Source organism: Folsomia candida, unplaced genomic scaffold, assembly GCF_002217175.1.
Source record: "Folsomia candida strain VU population unplaced genomic scaffold, ASM221717v1 Fcan01_Sc008, whole genome shotgun sequence".
NCBI lineage: Eukaryota > Metazoa > Arthropoda > Collembola > Entomobryomorpha > Isotomidae > Folsomia > Folsomia candida.
The window spans coordinates 318,913-337,574 of record NW_019091200.1 but is presented as its reverse complement, the minus strand read 5'-3'; the positions used below and the strand labels follow the sequence as shown (position 1 = coordinate 337,574).

The following is an 18,662-nucleotide window of genomic DNA, read 5'->3' as shown; positions in this document are numbered from 1 at the left end:
AATTGAATAATTTGTGCGTCAAAATAAAAATAAAGTGGTGTAAAATAATATTTAGTGTAGTCCTAAAAAACAGGTCACAGAGGTCAGATATCGAAAAATTTTATAGGAAAAATAATTTTCTATTAATATTTTCTAAATTCTGATTGATTGATTGATTGATTGATTATGCTTTATTCAAGTGTCTACCAAGTTCACAGTAACAAACCATGCTCTTCCACGAGTGACTGGCAAAGTTTGAATTTCTTTTTGTGACGCGCTATGTGTTAGACCTTTTTATGGATGATCCAAAGCGGTCGACGTGGCACCACAGATATACTTAACAACAGTATATGAAGTTAAAAGCGAACAAAGTGGAACCAGAGTAACCTAGAGGGTGACCCATACCGTTTCGATATTTTAAAAATTCGTAGCTGAAATTCAGGAAATTGGTCATACTTGAATTGGCGAGATGAGAAGAAATAAAATTAAAGTGAAAGTTATTCATTGCGTTTTTTATACAGTTCAAAAAGGCACGCAAAAAGGCAAAAAGGCATGAACAAATAGCAAAAAGACTGACTTTTTGCACACACTGGTCACCCCCACTGGTTTAGAGAACGGACGTAGACGACTAAAAGTTGGCGTGATCCTGCAGGGTAAGATCAGCTTAATAAATGTGAAGTAAATTTTAAAGTTTTTTTTCCAGGAGGACCCAGTGGGGTTTTTGGAATTGGTTAAAGAAGCTGCAATTTTGTAGCGACTATTGCGAATCATTCGCAATCATCAAAAATTTTCTCATAATACCAACTATTAGTAGTTGGTACCGGTCACTTGGCAAACAGTTAGAAGTGGACTCTGTCCCTGTCTCGGGCTATATAAACACTGCACACTGTAGGTTTTGTTCCGGTGGCCGTCGAGACATCAGGAGTATGGGGGACGGAAGGGTTGAAGTTCATCCAAGATGTTGGGAGGAGGATGAAGGATGTCACTGGACCAATGTCAACAACATTTCTCATTCAACGGATCAGTTTGGCAGTTCAACGCGGGAATGCGGCATCAATCATGGGAGCTGTCCCCAGTCAACGAGGATTAGAAGAATTATTTTATATTTTAAATGATAGGTCGTTTTATTTACAAAAATCATGTAAGGGGCCGAATGGTGATCTCGGACGCCTATTCGGATCAAGTAAAGGTTTTCCCAACCCACCAACATCGGGTTTTTCCTCTACTCCCCAAGCCAACTAAGTGTATTTCATAGTTTATCAATGTTTATGTTAATAAAATTATCATTTTTGAAGAAAAAAAAAAAAAAAAAAAATTTCAACCGATTTTGCTCGAACGTATCTTAAATGGTGCGTAATCAGTGCCCGCACAATAAAATCAATAGCTGGCACGATCATTGTATGGCAAAATTGAATTTCCGGCTCATTTTAAAGTTGCGAAGATCCTAAAATTCTTGTAATATTACACTTTCGTCACGAGAAAGATGAAAAGACACTAGATTTCGTAATTGTCTGATTTTTTTGTTTCAACAATTTTTCACTAAATGTAACCGTTCGAGCTGTGGCCGTGGCGGAAGTTTTAGGACCCTGTCTTGAAAGCATACCTTGGCTTCGCCGTAACCATGCGCTTTTCTGTCGTGAGGGTAGCCCTTGGTTACTTTCCTCACCTCAGAAAAAATGTGCGATTCTTACCCAGCGGAGGATCCTTTCAAAGGGAAAAAATCGCCGACTTTTCAACTTCGACCTGAAAATTTTTGACTAATTCACACAAATTGCCGTTGACGTCGAGTTCCCCCACTATTTTGGAATTTTGGAAATGTGATCTTGTCGATCATATACTACTAAATAGTGACATTTGAAATTGTTAAGCAACTTTGTTACAAAATATTGGACACGAAACATATTTTGGTGAGAAATTTATCCCATGGAAAGCTACGTTGAATATTTTTACACGAATCTTTGAAATTGTACTAGAACGTTATTGTTGCATTGGGATGAATATTATTGTACGTTGTATTATGTCAATCTTCCCTGGCTGCCGTTGAACCAAACTCCAGTGAATTTTAGGGTGTGGCGGGGATAGGGACGCCTTGCCTTCTACACCTCAACCTAGAGGGGTCGCCCAAAGAATTATCCGTTGGGAACCATCGGGTCTTTGGGGACGCCCGGTCGCACACATGGAACCTGACATGCATCATTTCTTTCGGTTGCTTAGGGTGCACAATCATCATGATTACTGTATTGGGATTCTGACCTCAAAATGCTTGGAATGTGAAACCTAACATCGTCTGCACTTTTGCTCATTGTAGTGCTCGTACTGTCCCAGGGCCTTTATCTTCACATGTAAACAAACACATCGGGGTGGGGTCCATCCAAAACAATGTGTATATAATTGGTCTCTTGACCGTGGTCAGAAACATTAGTTTAATATTATTGAAAAATTATTTACTACATATTTCTCATGAAGAAATACTGAGAATTAGATTGTTATCGTAATTTGATAACATCGTACCTGCAAAAGACATGGAGTTTTACCGTGTTTTAACGTCGCAGAGTCTTATACGTACAACACATGCAGAAGGCATGTGTTGTACGGGATTGGTAGTTATACGGCGCATGGATGATGTGACGTCAGCAGAGTTCGGCAAAACCTGCTTTCATTATATACCTTTATGGCAACTTTAGAACGAAATCGAATTTCGACATGCGGTTTTCGCCAACCTGTTTCTAATTTTTCAAGCACGGCCGAGTTCGAAGCTGGACATTGTAGATCATATGGTCATGGCGCCACAGTGATGACATAAACGGTCAAACGTGTCTAATTTTTTGTTTCCACAGTTTTAGACGTAGTTTTGGGCGGGGATTTCAAAAATCGCCATCATTTCGACGTGTGACGACCTCAAAGTAATCCTACGTCGAGGCAAACTGAGATTTTTACAAAAATTTAATCTATAGATGAAATATAGCTAAATTAAGTGTCCCCGCGTTGTTACAGGTTTTGTCTACACCATGTCGAAAACTGGCGGGAACACTGGACTATGGTGCTATGCGATTATACATCTAAATTCCACATTTAATTTGAGTTGGAGTTGAATGTGGGAATAATGCAAATATGCGAGTACGTAGACCTGTTGAGAACAAACATGTAAAATATGCGTTATGCATGATTATCCAAAGTGGCTCGATATAAATGAAGGCAAACCTGCTACACTGTCATACCACACATATGGTATTACACCAGCAGCACGGTACGCGATGAAAATAATTAAAAAGTGAATTATGGTTATCTGGGTGGCTTATCAGTCAACTATGATAAGCACCTGCGTCGAAACAATGGATTAATGTTTCATAACTCAACGAATGACGCACAGTTGGAGCACTTTAAAAACAATAGTTTGCACAAGCATTTAATATTGCGTTGAACACCTGCAAATTAGTAATTAAAATTACCTCTGAGGCCCCATTCGAGTCATATAAATAGTAGCTCCGAGGACAATCCTGCATTCATTCAAGTCTTGACTTTACTACAGAAAATGGTTTACCCTGTCACAATGCACACCGTGTTCCAAAATGGAACCACGTCACAATATATTTGGAACGACCGTCCCTTTTTTATCCCAGATCTGAATGCCGTGTTCGTGATGTTTTGTAAGCTGTATAATTTATAACACAATTTCTTTACGAACCAACTGGTCTTATAATAAAAATTAATTAATTAGATGCTTCTGTCAATGCGGCATTATACCAGGGATATGCGGCTTTTGGTATCAACGACCCATTCAACACTCCCCCAGAGTGGAACTCGTTTTTGGATGAGCAAGGTCAGACCCCAGATTTAAATTTCCCATTTGCTTGGAAACGAAGCTACAATTTGCTTGGAACACAATTGTCGGCATTCTACGAAAAAGTAATTCGATCGCACTATTGCCACCAGAAAAATATCACCACCAATTTCATATATTCAAAAAGAGTTTTAGCTCATCTATCCGACTGCTCCACAATAGCAGTATGTAACTCAACCAATTGCTTTTATTACGAAACACAAAGCATAGATTTTACTTTACTAAGGAAATCTGGAATCACAAAGAACATGTCTCAACATGATGCATGGGCCCAAGAAATTCATGGGTATCGTCAGGCCCATTATGGGTCGACCATTTCCACCAGCATCAGCAACATGTATCCTTTTATGCATGTCGACAACTCTACAATCACCTCCCAGATAAACCAATTTTTTACTTTTCCCGGCTCGAATGAAAGTTTCATCAGAGAAAAGGGCTTATTTGCCCCTGAAGGACATCGAGGAAGGACGTATTATAAGCCTCAAAGTCTACATGGACAACGAATTGCTTGAAAAAGTCCAAAAATTGAGACCGGATTTATTTATTTTATTTTCATTAGTAATGAAAAGCAAGTCTATTTTTGAATCAACAGTGGATAAGAGATATACATCTTCACTGTACTACATTCCGTTCGAGTTCTTCCCTAGCCTGACGTTATTCTTCGCAAGATTTTCATCGTTCGAGGACGAAGGTATCTCAACAAGTAGGGGTGCCGATCTGGAGAAACAATGGATGCAACTTGTTACCGACTTGTGGCAAGGAGTCTGTCCCACTGCTGAGTTATATCCGTCATTTCCTTCGTTCTATTTGGTAACTCGTTGTGTAGTTTGTACGATTGAACCAAGTTAATTTTTTTATTTACACTATTGCACAATGGATCATTACCGATAAATGCGGAGAGTAATATTCCAGTGTCTACGTCGAATATACACACGACCACCAGCCAACCAATCGACACCCGCGTTTGTGCTGACAGCGGTAACGCTGAAGAAGCAAGTGGCCCTCAACCTGAATCCACCGATGATGACACCACGGGGATGACACCTGCAGACTCCAGAGATACCCAGAAGAGGTGGTTTTGAGATAGATGGTCAATTACTGAGCAAAACAACCCTAGAATATCCACAACCACCTGCAGCTTTTGGGAAATGTCGTTTGTTTCTATCAGAATTAGTCACTGAAACTAGTGCTCAACAATCTTTCCTTGAATATGAAATGTTGTGCCCATCCAAAAGGCGTTCGAAGCACAAGAACCTTTCTGGATTTTTGACCATCTTTCTAGAAAGTGGCGATATTCCAAAAATTATCGGGACGATTGACCACTCCAACAAAGAACTCGTAGAAGTTGTGGAGACCACTTCTAGCGGAAATCAGGTTACCCGCAAATATTTTGTTGTGGGTGGTGGAGGTACTCAAACGAATCAACAAATTTCCAGAGGAATGTTTGCGGACCAGTATAATTTAGCTATTCCGTCCGCCCAATCGAGAACAATTTTTGTCATTCTAATTTATATTCCTAGTTACATGAAACACATACCAACAGCCAGAAAATTCTGGCTGCCAATCAACAACAATGGAGTTTACGAGCCAAAACCTTTGACAGAAGATCATGAAGGTCTTTCAAAGTATCCCCAGGACTCTTTACTAATTGGTCAGCCATGCAATTTCGACGAATGTGGTATGTTCTTGAAATGGGCAATTGTAGAAAGCCTTGTTGGAGAAGATAACCTTATATACCCTATACCTGATGTCGAAGGAGCAGTTAAGCCATATCAAAGTCTCAGTAGGTGTAGCTCGACGATGCTTTCTATGCAAATGAATGACTTTGTTGTTGCAACGCCAACACCATCAGCCGAGAATAATTGTCCCAGAGATACTCCGGTGTCATTTCAAAGCCCATTCAATTTTCGTGGCCGGGCATTACAATCAACAGCTCAGCAGATTATTATCAACGTGAAATACTTTTTTGACAGGGCGACAGCTAATTCAGAGCTACTCGTGGGATCGCCCTCGAAATTAGCTTCATTAGCCACAAATGTCAAACTCTGGACGGTGTCAAGGGTCGTTGTAGCACACCCCAACAACGTTCAAATACAGACACCTGGAAAGAAACGACCACGAGAAATGAGGACTTTTAAATTGCTGGACCAATTCAAACTAGATATACTAAAAGGCATGATACAGAAACACTTTCAGAATAATCGCGTCGCATTTCTGGAAGAAATTTATAACGAGTTTATGGCGCGGATGAAGGATGACGACGATGTTTTAGAGGTACAAAAAATAGTTTTTTTTAACCAGGAATAAGTTTACATCCAAGTACTATTATTCTAGAGAACATCGTCTGAGCCAATAACGAGATTTAAGTGCTCGTTGTATACGTTTAGAAAGCTGATGCACAAAATTGGGTATAAATTTGGCACAGTTGATCTCCGAGTTGCAATTCTACAAAGAGAAGATATAATTCGATGGCGAGGTCGGTTTCTTAAACGTCTACGAGAAAACGAAAGGGACCCCAACAAAAAAAATTATATACACAGGTGCGTACTAGTTCCGTATATTTATATAAAAATATTGTTTTTGTCGGTTTAGTTCAATATTTCAATATTCAATTTATTAGCATTTGATATGGCCATGAGCCCTCATCAATAGAAATTACAGAGCTAGATATGTAAATGTAAGTAAAGTAAAGTAGTCAGAGGAATAGTGGGAAAACCTGGCTATGGTGTAGAGCCAGGAAAACACTATCACCTCTGGGAATGTGACCCAGAGGTCCATTCGGCTCTGACTACATCACCCAGGCAGGACAAATGAGTGATAGGGATCATAGGCAGATTCCGCGAGGAACTGCTGATATCCAAATGAGGACGGCGTCGTGACGGCGGAAGCAAGGTGAGTGAAGGTTGTTGGGCGGGGCGTCCACGGACCACGAAATACCTTAGCGCCCTCACGGGCACGGGCTACGTGTCCCCTTCACGGTCACACAGTGTGACCAGGGCCGAGCGACACTACCCACTTGCCCCTTCACCCCTCACAGCACAACCGGGCCATGGGACCCCCGTAGGCCCGACTACACTGCCCACCGCCATGCACGACCCCGTCCCCACTCTTCTACCAACCGCCCCCACGGTCACCACCCCGATATACCAAACAATGACCTACCTGGGGGAGTCCTCCATGGCGTAGATCCTCCCGTGCACTTGGTCCGGCGAATCCATCTTCGCCTGATGGCTCGGCTTGTCGTTGCTGGGACGGGTGTGGCAGGGGGTGTCACCAGGCACGCAGTTGGGGGTGTGAGTGGACGAGGCTCACAGGGCGAAAAGCCTGGGACACACTTCACTTGCCCTGGCACACCCTCGACCCAGATGGAAGAGAGAGAATCCAGTTGCAGAGCGAGAGAGAGACACGTCGTGCACGGTTGGAAGCCAAAGAGGATCCTTGTCGGTTTAGTTAATAAATAATAAGCAGACGAAACCTGGGTGGACCCCCACGCCAGAACTGGCAAAGCATGGGTGCCAAGAACATTCAGAAGCTGGCAGGAAAGAAAACTATATACATTTAAGCAAAATAAATTAGGTAGAGGACCTCGGCTAATCGTGCTTAACGCGGGTAAGAAATAAAATACGTTATATCTAATTATTTTTTGTCGACATTTAAAAAATTGCGCGGTGAAGATGGATTTTTTCGTATTTTAATGTTACAAGTTTTTCGTATTTTAATGTTACATAATATTTTCAGAAAACGTAGATGGCCCTACCTATCTCGCCTGGTTTCGCAAATTGTTAACATCATTGGAAGGGAAAGGAAGTTTCCTGATTATTGTGGACAATGCACCGTTAAGAATCATAACTTAAACTCATCTTTATACAAATATACTAGATATAAATATATATATATATATATATCTAAATGTTTATGCGCTTAATATATTAACTACATTGTACTGTTGTGTCGCTGAAATAGATATCACGGATCTGCCGAGGTACCAGTCTCCAGGGACAAGAAGGGGGTCATGTACACCTGGCTAACGAATCATTGGGATCCAAGCCGCGGCCCCATAAAACCAGAGAAGCAATATCTAAAATGGGAACTTTGGGACATTATTAAGTCGATGAAGGTTGGAAACAAATACTACGTTATTGATAAGCTGGCAAAGGAAGCTGGTCACGAAATACTTCGGTAATGTAGCAAACATATGTAATAGATCGTTGGCATTGTAATAACTCAAAGATTTCAATAGATTACCCCCGTATAATTGCGACCTCTCGGCAATAGAATATGTTTGGAAGGATACAAAGGATTATATCCGGAAAAATAATCTTGATCAAAACCTTTCCACAGTGCAAAGGACGGCAGAAGAATTTATGAGAAATTATAATACCAGTTATTGGATTGCACATGTCAACCATGTGAAAAGGTGTTCATACAAAGGCTTATTAAATAGAAATAGGTAACTGTGTTAAACTACTTTCTCTAGGTTAGGGGAAGAATACTGGACAAATGATCGATTTTATGAAGACTTAATTGACTCCCTTCCAACGGAAAGATTAATTGTAAGACACATTGCATTTCACGGACTCAATAACTTTCTTATTATTTGTAACTTAATTTAAGATCAACCCGGGCCAAATCGATGACGAAGACGACGAAGACTTCGAATATGACGAAGTTTTTCCCGATCTTGAAGAGTCAATGACAATTCAAAGTATGGTGCATGATTATGAGAACATGAGACTTTCCACTATGTATGGCTATACGGATGAGGATGAATTGGAAATCGAGACAGCAGTGGAAACACCACTAGAGGACCCATCCAGTCGTCGCCAATTATTTGTCCATTCCACTGACGATGATGAAGTACATAAGTATTTACAACATTATGGAAGCTTTTGATACCAAATAAATGTTATAATTTGTATTTTAGACATCAACTATTCCACATGTGAGAAGCCCACATAACGAACTCAGGATAGAATAGAGTTTATTTCATTTTGATTTTTTTGTAATAATTTATTATAATGTTAGTTAAATACATTTGAAATTAAATAATACATTATACATACTGTGTTTACACTATAAATAATTAGTTTTTGAAAATTCACTTCACACCCCCCTGAAGTGTTAATGTTTTTAAATAAACTGCAGCAAGGCCACGTACCCAAGCAACGCAAAATTCTGAGAATGCGATACAAAACAAAGAAATTTTGAAATCTGAATTATTAAAAAAAATAATGAAACAATTAAGGTTCCCTCATTTCATTTATATCGAGCCACTCTGGAGAATCATGCATCATACATGTTTTAAATTTTTGCTCTCATCAGGTCTACATACTCGCCTATTTGCATCATTCCCAGATTCAACTCCAAATAAAATTAAATTTCGAATTTAGATCCATAATCCAGTGTTCCCGCCATTTTTCGACATGGTGTCGACAAACCTGCGACAGCACGGGAACACTAAATTTAAATGTATTTCATGTATATATTAAATTTTTGTAAAAATCTCAGTTTGCCTCATTTCGACGGAATTACTTTGGCGTCGTAACACGACGAAATGATGGCGATTTTTGAAATCCCCGCCCAAAACTACGTCTAAAACTGTGGAAACAAAAAATTAGACAGGTTTATCTCATCACCGTGGCGCCATGACCATATGATCTACAATGTCCAGCTTCGAACTCGGCCGTGCTTGAAAAATTAGAAACAGGTTGGCGAAAACCGCATGTCGAAATTCGATTTCGTTCTAAAGTTGCCATAAAGGTATATAATGAAAGCAGGTTTTGCCGAACTCTGCTGACGTCACATCATCCATGCGCCGTATAACTACCAATCCCGTACAACACATGCCTTCTGCATGTGTTGTACGTATAAGACTCTGCGACGTTAAAACACGGTAAAACTCCATGTCTTTTGCAGGTACGATGTTATCAAATTACGATAACAATCTAATTCTCAGTATTTCTTCATGAGAAATATGTAGTAAATAATTTTTCAATAATATTAAACTAATGTTTCTGACCACGGTCAAGAGACCAATTATATACACATTGTTTTGGATGGACCCCACCCCGATGTGTTTGTTTACATGTGAAGATAAAGGCCCTGGGACAGTACTGTGGGAAAGAAAGTAGCATGATTTGTGAGTTGGGAAAAGAGTGGCATAGATATGGAGAAGCGTGGATTGTCAAGTGGTTAAGGCGTTCGCTCGGAATGCGAAAGGTTCAGGGTTCGATTCCCTGATCGGCTCTCCTCTATATTTTTGCACACTTTCCTGCGTTCCGACTTACAAATCATGCCTACAGTACGACGAATTACAAACGACGGAACTGCTCGTGGGCCATAAGAATTAGCGTGGGCCATAAGAATTAGCATTGGCCATAAGGATTAGCATGGGCCATAAGAATTAGCATGGGCCATAAGAATTAGCGTGGGCCATAAGAATTAGCGTTGGCTATAAGAATTAGCATTGGCATAAGAATTAGCATTAACCACAAGAGTTAGCATGAGCAACAAGAATTAGCATTGGCCATAAGAATTAGCATTGGCCATAAGAATTAGCGTGGGCCATAAGAATTAGCATTGGCCATAAGGATTAGCATGGGCCATAAGAGTTAGCATGAGCCACAAGAATTAGCATTGGCCATAAGAATTAGCATGGGCCATAAGAATTAGGATTGGCCATAAGAATTAGCATTGGCCATAAGAATTAGCGTGGGCCATAAGAATTAGCATTGGCCATAAGAATTAGCGTGGCCATAAGAATTAGCATGGGCCATAAGAATTAACATGGGCCAGAAGAATTAGCATGGGCCATAAGAATTAGCGTGGGCCATAAGAATTAGCATGGGCCATAAGATTAGCATGGGCCAACGGTAAGACTTATGGCCAATGGTAAGACTTATGGCCAATGGTAAGACTTGTGGCCAATGGTAAGGCATATGGCCAATGGTAAGACTTATGGCCAATGGTAAGGCTTATGGCCAATGGTAAGACTTATGGCCAATGGTAAGACTTATGGCCAATTGTAACACTTATGGAAAATGGCAAGACTTATGGCCAATGTTAAGACTTATGGCCAATGGTAAGACTTATGGCCAATGGTAAGACTTATGGCCAATGGTAAGACTTATGGCCAATGGTAAGACTTGTGGCCAATGGTAAGGCATATGGCCAATGGTAAGACTTATGGCCAATGGTAAGGCTTATGGCCAATGGTAAGACTTATGGCCAATGGTAAGACTTATGGCCAATTGTAACACTTATGGCCAATGGCAAGACTTATGGCCAATGTTAAGACTTATGGCCAATGGTAAGACTTATGGCCAATGGTAAGACTTATGGCCAATGCTAAGACTTATGGCCAATTGTAAGACTTATGGCCAATGGTAAGGCTTATGGCCAATGGTAAGACTTATGGCCAATGGTAAGACTTATAGCCAATGGTAAGACTTATGGCCACTGGTAAGACTTATGGCCAACGGTAAGACTTATGGCCAAAGGTAAGACTTATGGCCAAAGGTAAGACTTATGGCCAATGGTAAGACTTATGGCCAATGGTAAGACTTATGGCCAATGGTAAGACTTATGGCCAATGGTAAGACTTATGGTCAATGGTAAGACTTATGACCAATGGTAAGACTTATGGCCAATGGTAAGACTTATGGCCAATGGTAAGACTTATGGCCAATGGTAAGACTTATGGCCAATGGTAAGACCTATGGCCAATGGTAAGACTTATGGCCAATGGTAAGACTTATGGCCAATGGTAAGACTTATGGCCAATGGTAAGACTTATGGCCAATGGTAAGACTTATGGCAAATGGTAAGACTTATGGCCAATGGTAAGACTTATGGCCAATGGTAAGACTTATGGCCAATGGTAAGACTTATGGCCCTTGGTAATCCTTATGGCCCTTGGAAATCGTTATGGCCATTGGTAATCCTTATGGCGTGTGGTAATCCTTATGGCCCTTGGTAATCCTTATGACCCTTAGTAATCCTTATGGCCCTTGGTAATCCTTATGGCCCCTGGTAATCCTTATTGCCCTTAGTAATTCTTATGGCCCTTGGTAATCATTATGGCCCTTGGTAATCCTTATGGCCCTTGGTAATCCTTATGGCCCTTGGTAATCCTTATGGCCCTTGGTAATCCTTATGGCCCTTGGTAATCCTTCTGGCCCTTGCTAATCCTTATGGCCCTCGGTAATCCTTATGGCCCTTGGTAATCCTTATGGCCGTTGGTAATCCTTATGGCCCTTGGTAATCCTTATGGCCCTTGGTAATCCTTATGGCCCTTGGTAATCCTTATGGCCCTTGGTAATCCTTATGGCCCTTGGAAATCCTTATGGCCGTTGGTAATCCTTATGGCCGTTGGTAATCCTAATGCCTGTTGGTAATCCTTATGGCCGTTGGTAATCCTTATGGCCGTTGGTAATCCTTATGGCCGTTCGTGACCCTTCTTTCTTTGGTAATCCTTATGGCCCTTGGTAATCCTTATGGCCCTTGGTAATCCTTATGGCCCTTGGTAATCCTTATGGCCTTGTATCCTTATGGTTGGTAATCCTTATGGCCTTGGTAATCCTTATGGCCCTTGGTAATCCTTATGGCCGTTGGTATCCTTATGGCCGTTGGTAATCCTTATGGCCGTTGGTATCCTTATGCCGTTGGTAATCCTTATGCCGTTGGTAATCCTTATGGCCGTTGGTAATCCTTATGGCCGTTGGTAATCCTTATGCCGTTGGTAATCCTTATGCCGTTGGTAATCCATTATGGCCGTTGGTAATCCTTATGGCCGTTGGTAATCCTTATGCCGTTGGTAATCCTTATGGCCGTTGGTAATCCTTATGGCCGTTGGTAATCCTTATGCCGTTGGTAATCCTTATGCCGTTGGTAATCCTTATGGCCGTTGGTAATCCTTATGCCGTTGGTAATCCATATGGCCGTTGGTAATCCTTATGGCCGTTGGTAATCCATATGGCCGTTGGTAATCCTTATGCCGTTGGTAATCCTTATGGCCGTTGGTAATCCTTATGCCGTTGGTAATCCTTATGCCGTTGGTAATCCTTATGGCGTTGGTAATCCTATGGCCGTTGGTAATCCTTATGGCCGTTGGTAATCCTTATGCCGTTGGTAATCCTTATGCCGTTGGTAATCCTTATGGCCGTTGGTAATCCTTATGGCCGTTGGTAATCCTTATGCCGTTGGTAATCCTTATGCCGTTGGTAATCCTTATGGCGTTGGTATCTTATGCCGTTGGTAATCCTTTGGCCGTGTATCCTTGCCGTTGGTAATCCTTATGGCCGTTGGTAATCCTTATGGCCGTTGGTAATCCTTATGGCCGTTGGTAATCCTTATGGCCGTTGGTAATCCTTATGGCCGTTGGTAATCCTTATGGCCGTTGGTAATCCTTATGGCCGTTGGTAATCCTTATGCCGTTGGTAATCCTTATGGCCGTTGGTAATCCTTATGGCCGTAGGTAATCCTTATGGCCCTTGGTAATCCTTATGGCCCTTGGTAATCCTTATGGCCGTTGGTAATCCTTATGGCCGTTGGTAATCCTTATGGCCGTTGGTAATCCTTATGGCCGTTGGTAATCCTTATGGCCGTTGGTAATCCTTATGCTATCCTTATGGCCGTTGGTAATCCTTATGGCCGTTGGTAATCCTTATGCCCGTTGGTAATCCTTATGGCCGTTGGTAATCCTTATGGCCGTTGGTAATCCTTATGGCCGTTGGTAATCCTTATGGCCGTTGGTAATCCTTATGGCCGTTGGTAATCCTTATGGCCGTTGGTAATCCTTATGGCCGTTGGTAATCCTTATGGCCGTTGGTAATCCTTATGGCCGTTGGTAATCCTTATGGCCGTTGGTAATCCTTATGGCCGTTGGTAATCCTTATGGCCGTTGGTAATCCTTATGCCGTTGGTAATCCTTATGGCCGTTGGTAATCCTTATGGCCGTTGGTAATCCTTATGGCCGTTGGTAATCCTTATGGCCGTTGGTAATCCTTATGCCGTTGGTAATCCTTCTGGCCGTTGGTAATCCTTATGGCCGTTGGTAATCCTTATGCCGTTGGTAATCCTTATGCCGTTGGTAATCCTTATGGCCGTTGGTAATCCTTATGGCCGTTGGTAATCCTTATGGCCGTTGGTAATCCTTATGGCCGTTGGTAATCCTTATGGCCGTTGGTAATCCTTATGGCCGTTGGTAATCCTTATGCCGTTGGTAATCCTTATGGCCGTTAGTAATCCTTATGGCCGTTCGTGACCCTTCTTCCCTTGGTAATCCTTATGGCCCTTGGTAATCCTTATGGCCCTTGGTAATCCTTATGGCCCTTGGTAATCCTTATGGCCCTTGGTAATCCTTATGGCCCTTGGTAATCCTTATGGCCCTTGGAAGTCCTATTGGCCGTTGGTAATCCTTATGGCCGTTGGTAATCCTAATGCCTGTTGGTAATCCTTATGGCCGTTGGTAATCCTTATGGCCCTTGGAAATCCTTATGGCTTTTGGTAATCCTTATGGCCCTTGGTAATCCTTATGGCCCTTGGAAGTCCTATTGGCCGTTGGTAATCCTTATGGCCGTTGGTAATCCTAATGCCTGTTGGTAATCCTTATGGCCGTTGGTAATCCTTATGGCCCTTGGAAATCCTTATGGCTTTTGGTAATCCTTATGGCCCTTGGTAATCCTTATGGCCCTTGGTAATCCTTATGGCCGTTGGAAATCCTTATGCCGTGGGTAATCCTTCTGCCGTTGGTAATCCTTATGGCCGTTGGTAATTTTTATGGGTGTTGGTAATCCTTATGCCGTAGGTAATCCATATGGCCGTTGGTAATCCTACTGCCTGTTGGTAATCCTTATGGCCGTTGGAAATCCTTATGGCCGTTGGTAATCCTTATGCCGTTGGTAGTCCTTATGCCGTTGGTAATCCTTATGGCCGTTGGTAATTTTTATGGGTGTTGGTAATCCTTATGCCGTAGGTAATCCATATGGCCGTTGGTAATCCTAATGCCTGTTGGTAATCCTTATGGCCGTTGGTAATCCTTATGGCCGTTGGTAATCCTTATGCCGTTGGTAATCCATATGGCCGTTGGTAATCCATATGGCCGTTGGTAATCCTTATGGCCGTTGGTAATCCTTATGGCCGTTGGTAATCCTTCTGCCGTTGGTAATCCTTATGGCGCTTGGTAATCCTTATGGCCCTTGGTAATCCTTATGGCCCATGCTAATTCTTATGGCCAATGCTAATTCTTATGGCCCATGCTAATTCTTATGGCCCTAGCTAATTCTTATGGCCCATGCTAATCATAAGGGGCACCCGGTTACTTCTCAATGTCTTTGTTGTTATTAAGCTACAATTAGTTACCTGAAATATTTTATATTTGCTGTTTTGCCTGATCCTCTCCAAAGTAATTTGTTCTCTTTAATTCTGCGAATTAATATATATGTACATAAATTAGGTGTTACATAATTATACAAAATTATAATGTAGTGGGGCACCCCAATTACCTTGACGGAATGATTGTCGTCATCTCGGTATCTCATTAGTGAGATTTATTTATTCGTGAAATTATCTCCCTTAGTAGTGAAACAGCAAGTGAATACAATTCCGTATCATTACAGATCAACAATTCTGCTTTAGCTGGGGCTACGTAAAACTATGAAGTTGTGTCTCAAATTGTCACTTTATCGCTAGGGTAAGCTAAAAAGTCCGATACCCTACAAAAAAAGCCCGGCCCACCCAAAACCCTATAGGGAAGGGTAGGGTTTTTTTTAGGGTAAACCCGACCCTACGCGCAGCTCTAAGATGAGGTGAGTTGTGAGTTTGGGTGATCTCAACCCACCCCAACCTGTATGCTGGCTCCACACGCTTCAACTCATGAACCGAAATGCAACGCTAATTCGTTAATGAAAAGGTACTGAAATTTCGCAGTTAGCACCAAATCAACGCTATTTCATTGCCTACTTATTGGTACTGAATATTCCGTACGGATTTGGCACCGAATACAATCGGTGCTCATTAATGAATGTTGATACCCAACCAGATCGGTACCTGATCGGTACCATTGATAAATTTCGGCGCCGAATCGTTACATTATGGTGTTCAATTTCGTTAGTTTTTCGGTACTAGGATTTGGCAGCTCGGGTAAGAACTGTGGGAATAAAAATACACGCTCGTTTATTACCAAACGGTTGGTAAACACTTTCCCGTGGCAGTAATAAACTTATTTACCAAAATTGACTATAATATAAAAACTTTATTTATTAAGTAGCTTTAGGCTACTTTATGTGAAGATATTGTCCGTCTGTCTGTCTGTCCGTCTCTCTGTCTGTCCGTCTCTCTGTCTGTCCGCCCGGCCGTCCGTCAAGGATTACGGGAGAACGGATCGAGATAATCGAAATCGGTTTGCGCCATCATACATAGGACCCCAGGGGAAGGATCCTATCAACTTTTGGGGGCAGCCCGACTACCCCCCGGGCGCTAGGGGGTGTGGTCGGGGGAAAATAAGTTTTTTTGTGCAATTTAATCTATAGCTGAAATAGAGTAAAATTAAGTGTTCCTGAGTTGTTCCATACACCCTCGTCGCCAGGGGGTGTGGTCGGGGCAAAATGATTTTTTTACAAAAATTGAATCTAGACGAGAAAATTAAGTGCTCCCGAGTTGTGCCACACCGCCTCGTCGCCAGTGGGTGTGGTCGGGGCAAAATGAGATTTTCACTGAAGTTGAATTTATGGATAAAATTAAGTGAAATTGAGTGTTATCGCGATGTAGTTGGAGTGGTTGGGGTGAAGTAGTCTGAAGATACTTCCGTACGCGCGTTTGCGACGGTTTATTATTGTTTGGTATTAAAGGGAAAACCAAAGCGGTAGCACAAAATTACCAAGTTGTGTTAATTCTTAGGTAATTAAAGTTAGGTAAAAAAAACTATAGTTACAGTTACACCTTAGTATGCATTCCAACAGGTCTCCAAAACTTTGACCGCGCGTACAGCTAAGGGGTGCGTTTTAGAGAAAAAAATAGAGACCGAAAAATCAATTACGGGCCTAATCTAGTACTATTTTTGGCGATTTTTCGATATGACCTCCCAGAAAAAAGTTTTGATGGTGGTAAATGGTTGCGTTTCGCAATTTAATTACGAAGGAGACTACCTACATAGCTGGATTTCTACATTTATGAAAGATCGCCCCCACTTTGCTACTAGGTGGCCCACTGAAACTGCAAGTGAAATGAAACCCTGTGGCTTCAACAGTTTTTATGTTACGAATTTCTAGTTAATTTTAACTGAAAACCAGTTAATTTCTGAGTAGAAAGCAATTTCTAGTTTTCGAAATTTCCTCCCCCGGCATTAATGCAGCGTTAAAGAAACCGCTTGCAGTCTCCGCTGAAGCACGCACTAATTCCTGGGCATAGTGTTCCATTCCGTCGTCAAAAAAATTTCGGATCTCTACACTTCTATGAGACTTAGAACACACGTTTGGCCCTAACTTTGACCATTTTTCATAATCTGGAGATTCAAATCCAGAAAGTAGAATTACCATTTCCAAGTGGAGGTAAAGTTCGGAATTTTGTTTTTTACCCACGCTTGGGTCATTTTTTGCACTATAAGCTGATGCTTAGTTCTACTGCAAGGTCCAGTCGACTTCAATGAATTGGATCTCACTTAGGGGATGTACCATGGACTCGAAAACATATTTTAAGAAATTTGATCCCCCCACCTTCCCCCCATTTTCAACAAAATCTAGAGGAATTACCCTAATTAGCTCCCACCTGCCAAAATCATCACAAAACCTGGATAATGCGGCTTTCTGACCTTTTGTCTATTGTAACGCGACTGGTTATGTTGTAATGTGAGAAGGGATGATGTTTAAAATTGATATATTCCCTCTCATATGTACATAAGTCCTTTACACGACCTAATTCTAACATCCGGGGGAAGTTACCGGGAAGGTACGAAGACTTTTCGGTGAAGAACGGTCAAATGATTAACGGCAACAGAAAGTGGGTCTTCTTAAATAAACAACTATTTATTTAATCCTTGAATTCGAATTATTTTGCTTGCTATAAAATATTAAATAAGAAGAACCCTTTTAAGATGTTGCTCATTGATAGGTATTAGACTGAATGTCTTCTCTGAAGGAGAGAAAAGAAGGAGGAAAAAGAAAAGTGAGATGAAGGCTGCCTCGTTATTCTCCCGAGTGGGAGAAAAATCTGCCGGCTAATGCCAGATGGCAGAAGGGATCGATTTTCTTCGAACGGGTAGGATTGAGACCCGTATCACTGGTGTGATCAATTTAATAATTTTTTTTATTATTATAAAGTTTCAGCACAAGTGGTACGGGTTACACTATATTGAAGGATGTCTCTGACCGATTTTGCGTAGATTAGGCCAACTCGCTTGTTAAAAGATTCTTCCGATGTGACAATCTCCTCATCTGTAAATAGAATCCTCTACACTTTTTAGCCCGAACCATGGCTTATGTACCCGTGTTGTCTGTCTGTCTGTCTGTCCGACGATAACTCTCTTTAAACTTATCCGATCGACTTGAAATTTTCCACACATCTAGACTATGCAAATACACAAATCGAGTTCGAAGATGGGCAACATCTGGCCAGTGGTTGACCGGTGGGGGTCATCGGAGTGGGTGGGGTATTATGCACCAAAATTTCAAAATTATACTAGAAAGCTGAAATTTGGTACAGAGGATGTAAATGGGTCCTAATAGAAGAATATAAACCTACAGTGCAGACTTGATATAGCCCGAGTCAGGTCAAGTTGTGGTTATCACTCAATCCGACTTTTTTGCATGAAATTTAATATGCATTTCAAAAAATTTAAAAATTTAAA

At 41.4% G+C, this 18,662-nt stretch overlaps 2 protein-coding genes across 2 annotated transcripts; both read left to right on the top strand.

The window, feature by feature from the left end:
* The first annotated feature begins 3,470 nt into the window (after positions 1-3,470).
* Positions 3,471-6,813, top strand: LOC118436476. Its single transcript, XM_035854643.1, has 3 exons — positions 3,471-3,626; positions 3,698-6,094; positions 6,155-6,813. The coding sequence occupies exons 2-3, from the start codon at positions 5,036-5,038 to the stop codon at positions 6,410-6,412; spliced, it is 1,317 nt and encodes a 438-aa protein (XP_035710536.1). The 5' UTR covers positions 3,471-3,626; positions 3,698-5,035; the 3' UTR covers positions 6,413-6,813.
* A 137-nt stretch (positions 6,814-6,950) lies between these two features.
* Positions 6,951-9,889, top strand: LOC118436477. The gene is made up of 7 exons (XM_035854644.1): positions 6,951-7,429; positions 7,559-7,655; positions 7,784-7,999; positions 8,061-8,237; positions 8,298-8,373; positions 8,435-8,677; positions 8,745-9,889. Exons 3-7 carry the CDS (start codon positions 7,833-7,835, stop codon positions 8,796-8,798), a joined length of 717 nt encoding a protein of 238 aa, XP_035710537.1. The 5' UTR covers positions 6,951-7,429; positions 7,559-7,655; positions 7,784-7,832; the 3' UTR covers positions 8,799-9,889.
* The last annotated feature ends 8,773 nt before the right edge of the window (positions 9,890-18,662 follow it).

Coding starts and splice junctions, on each gene's coding strand:
- LOC118436476 (XM_035854643.1), top strand. CDS start 5,036: ATGTTGTGCCCATCCAAAAGGCGTTCGAAGCACAAGAACCTTTCTGGA. Junction 6,095..6,154: donor ATGACGACGATGTTTTAGAG/GTACAAAAAATA, acceptor CTATTATTCTAG/AGAACATCGTCTGAGCCAAT.
- LOC118436477 (XM_035854644.1), top strand. CDS start 7,833: ATGTACACCTGGCTAACGAATCATTGGGATCCAAGCCGCGGCCCCATA. Junction 8,238..8,297: donor CATGTCAACCATGTGAAAAG/GTGTTCATACAA, acceptor TACTTTCTCTAG/GTTAGGGGAAGAATACTGGA. Junction 8,678..8,744: donor ATTCCACTGACGATGATGAA/GTACATAAGTAT, acceptor TTTGTATTTTAG/ACATCAACTATTCCACATGT.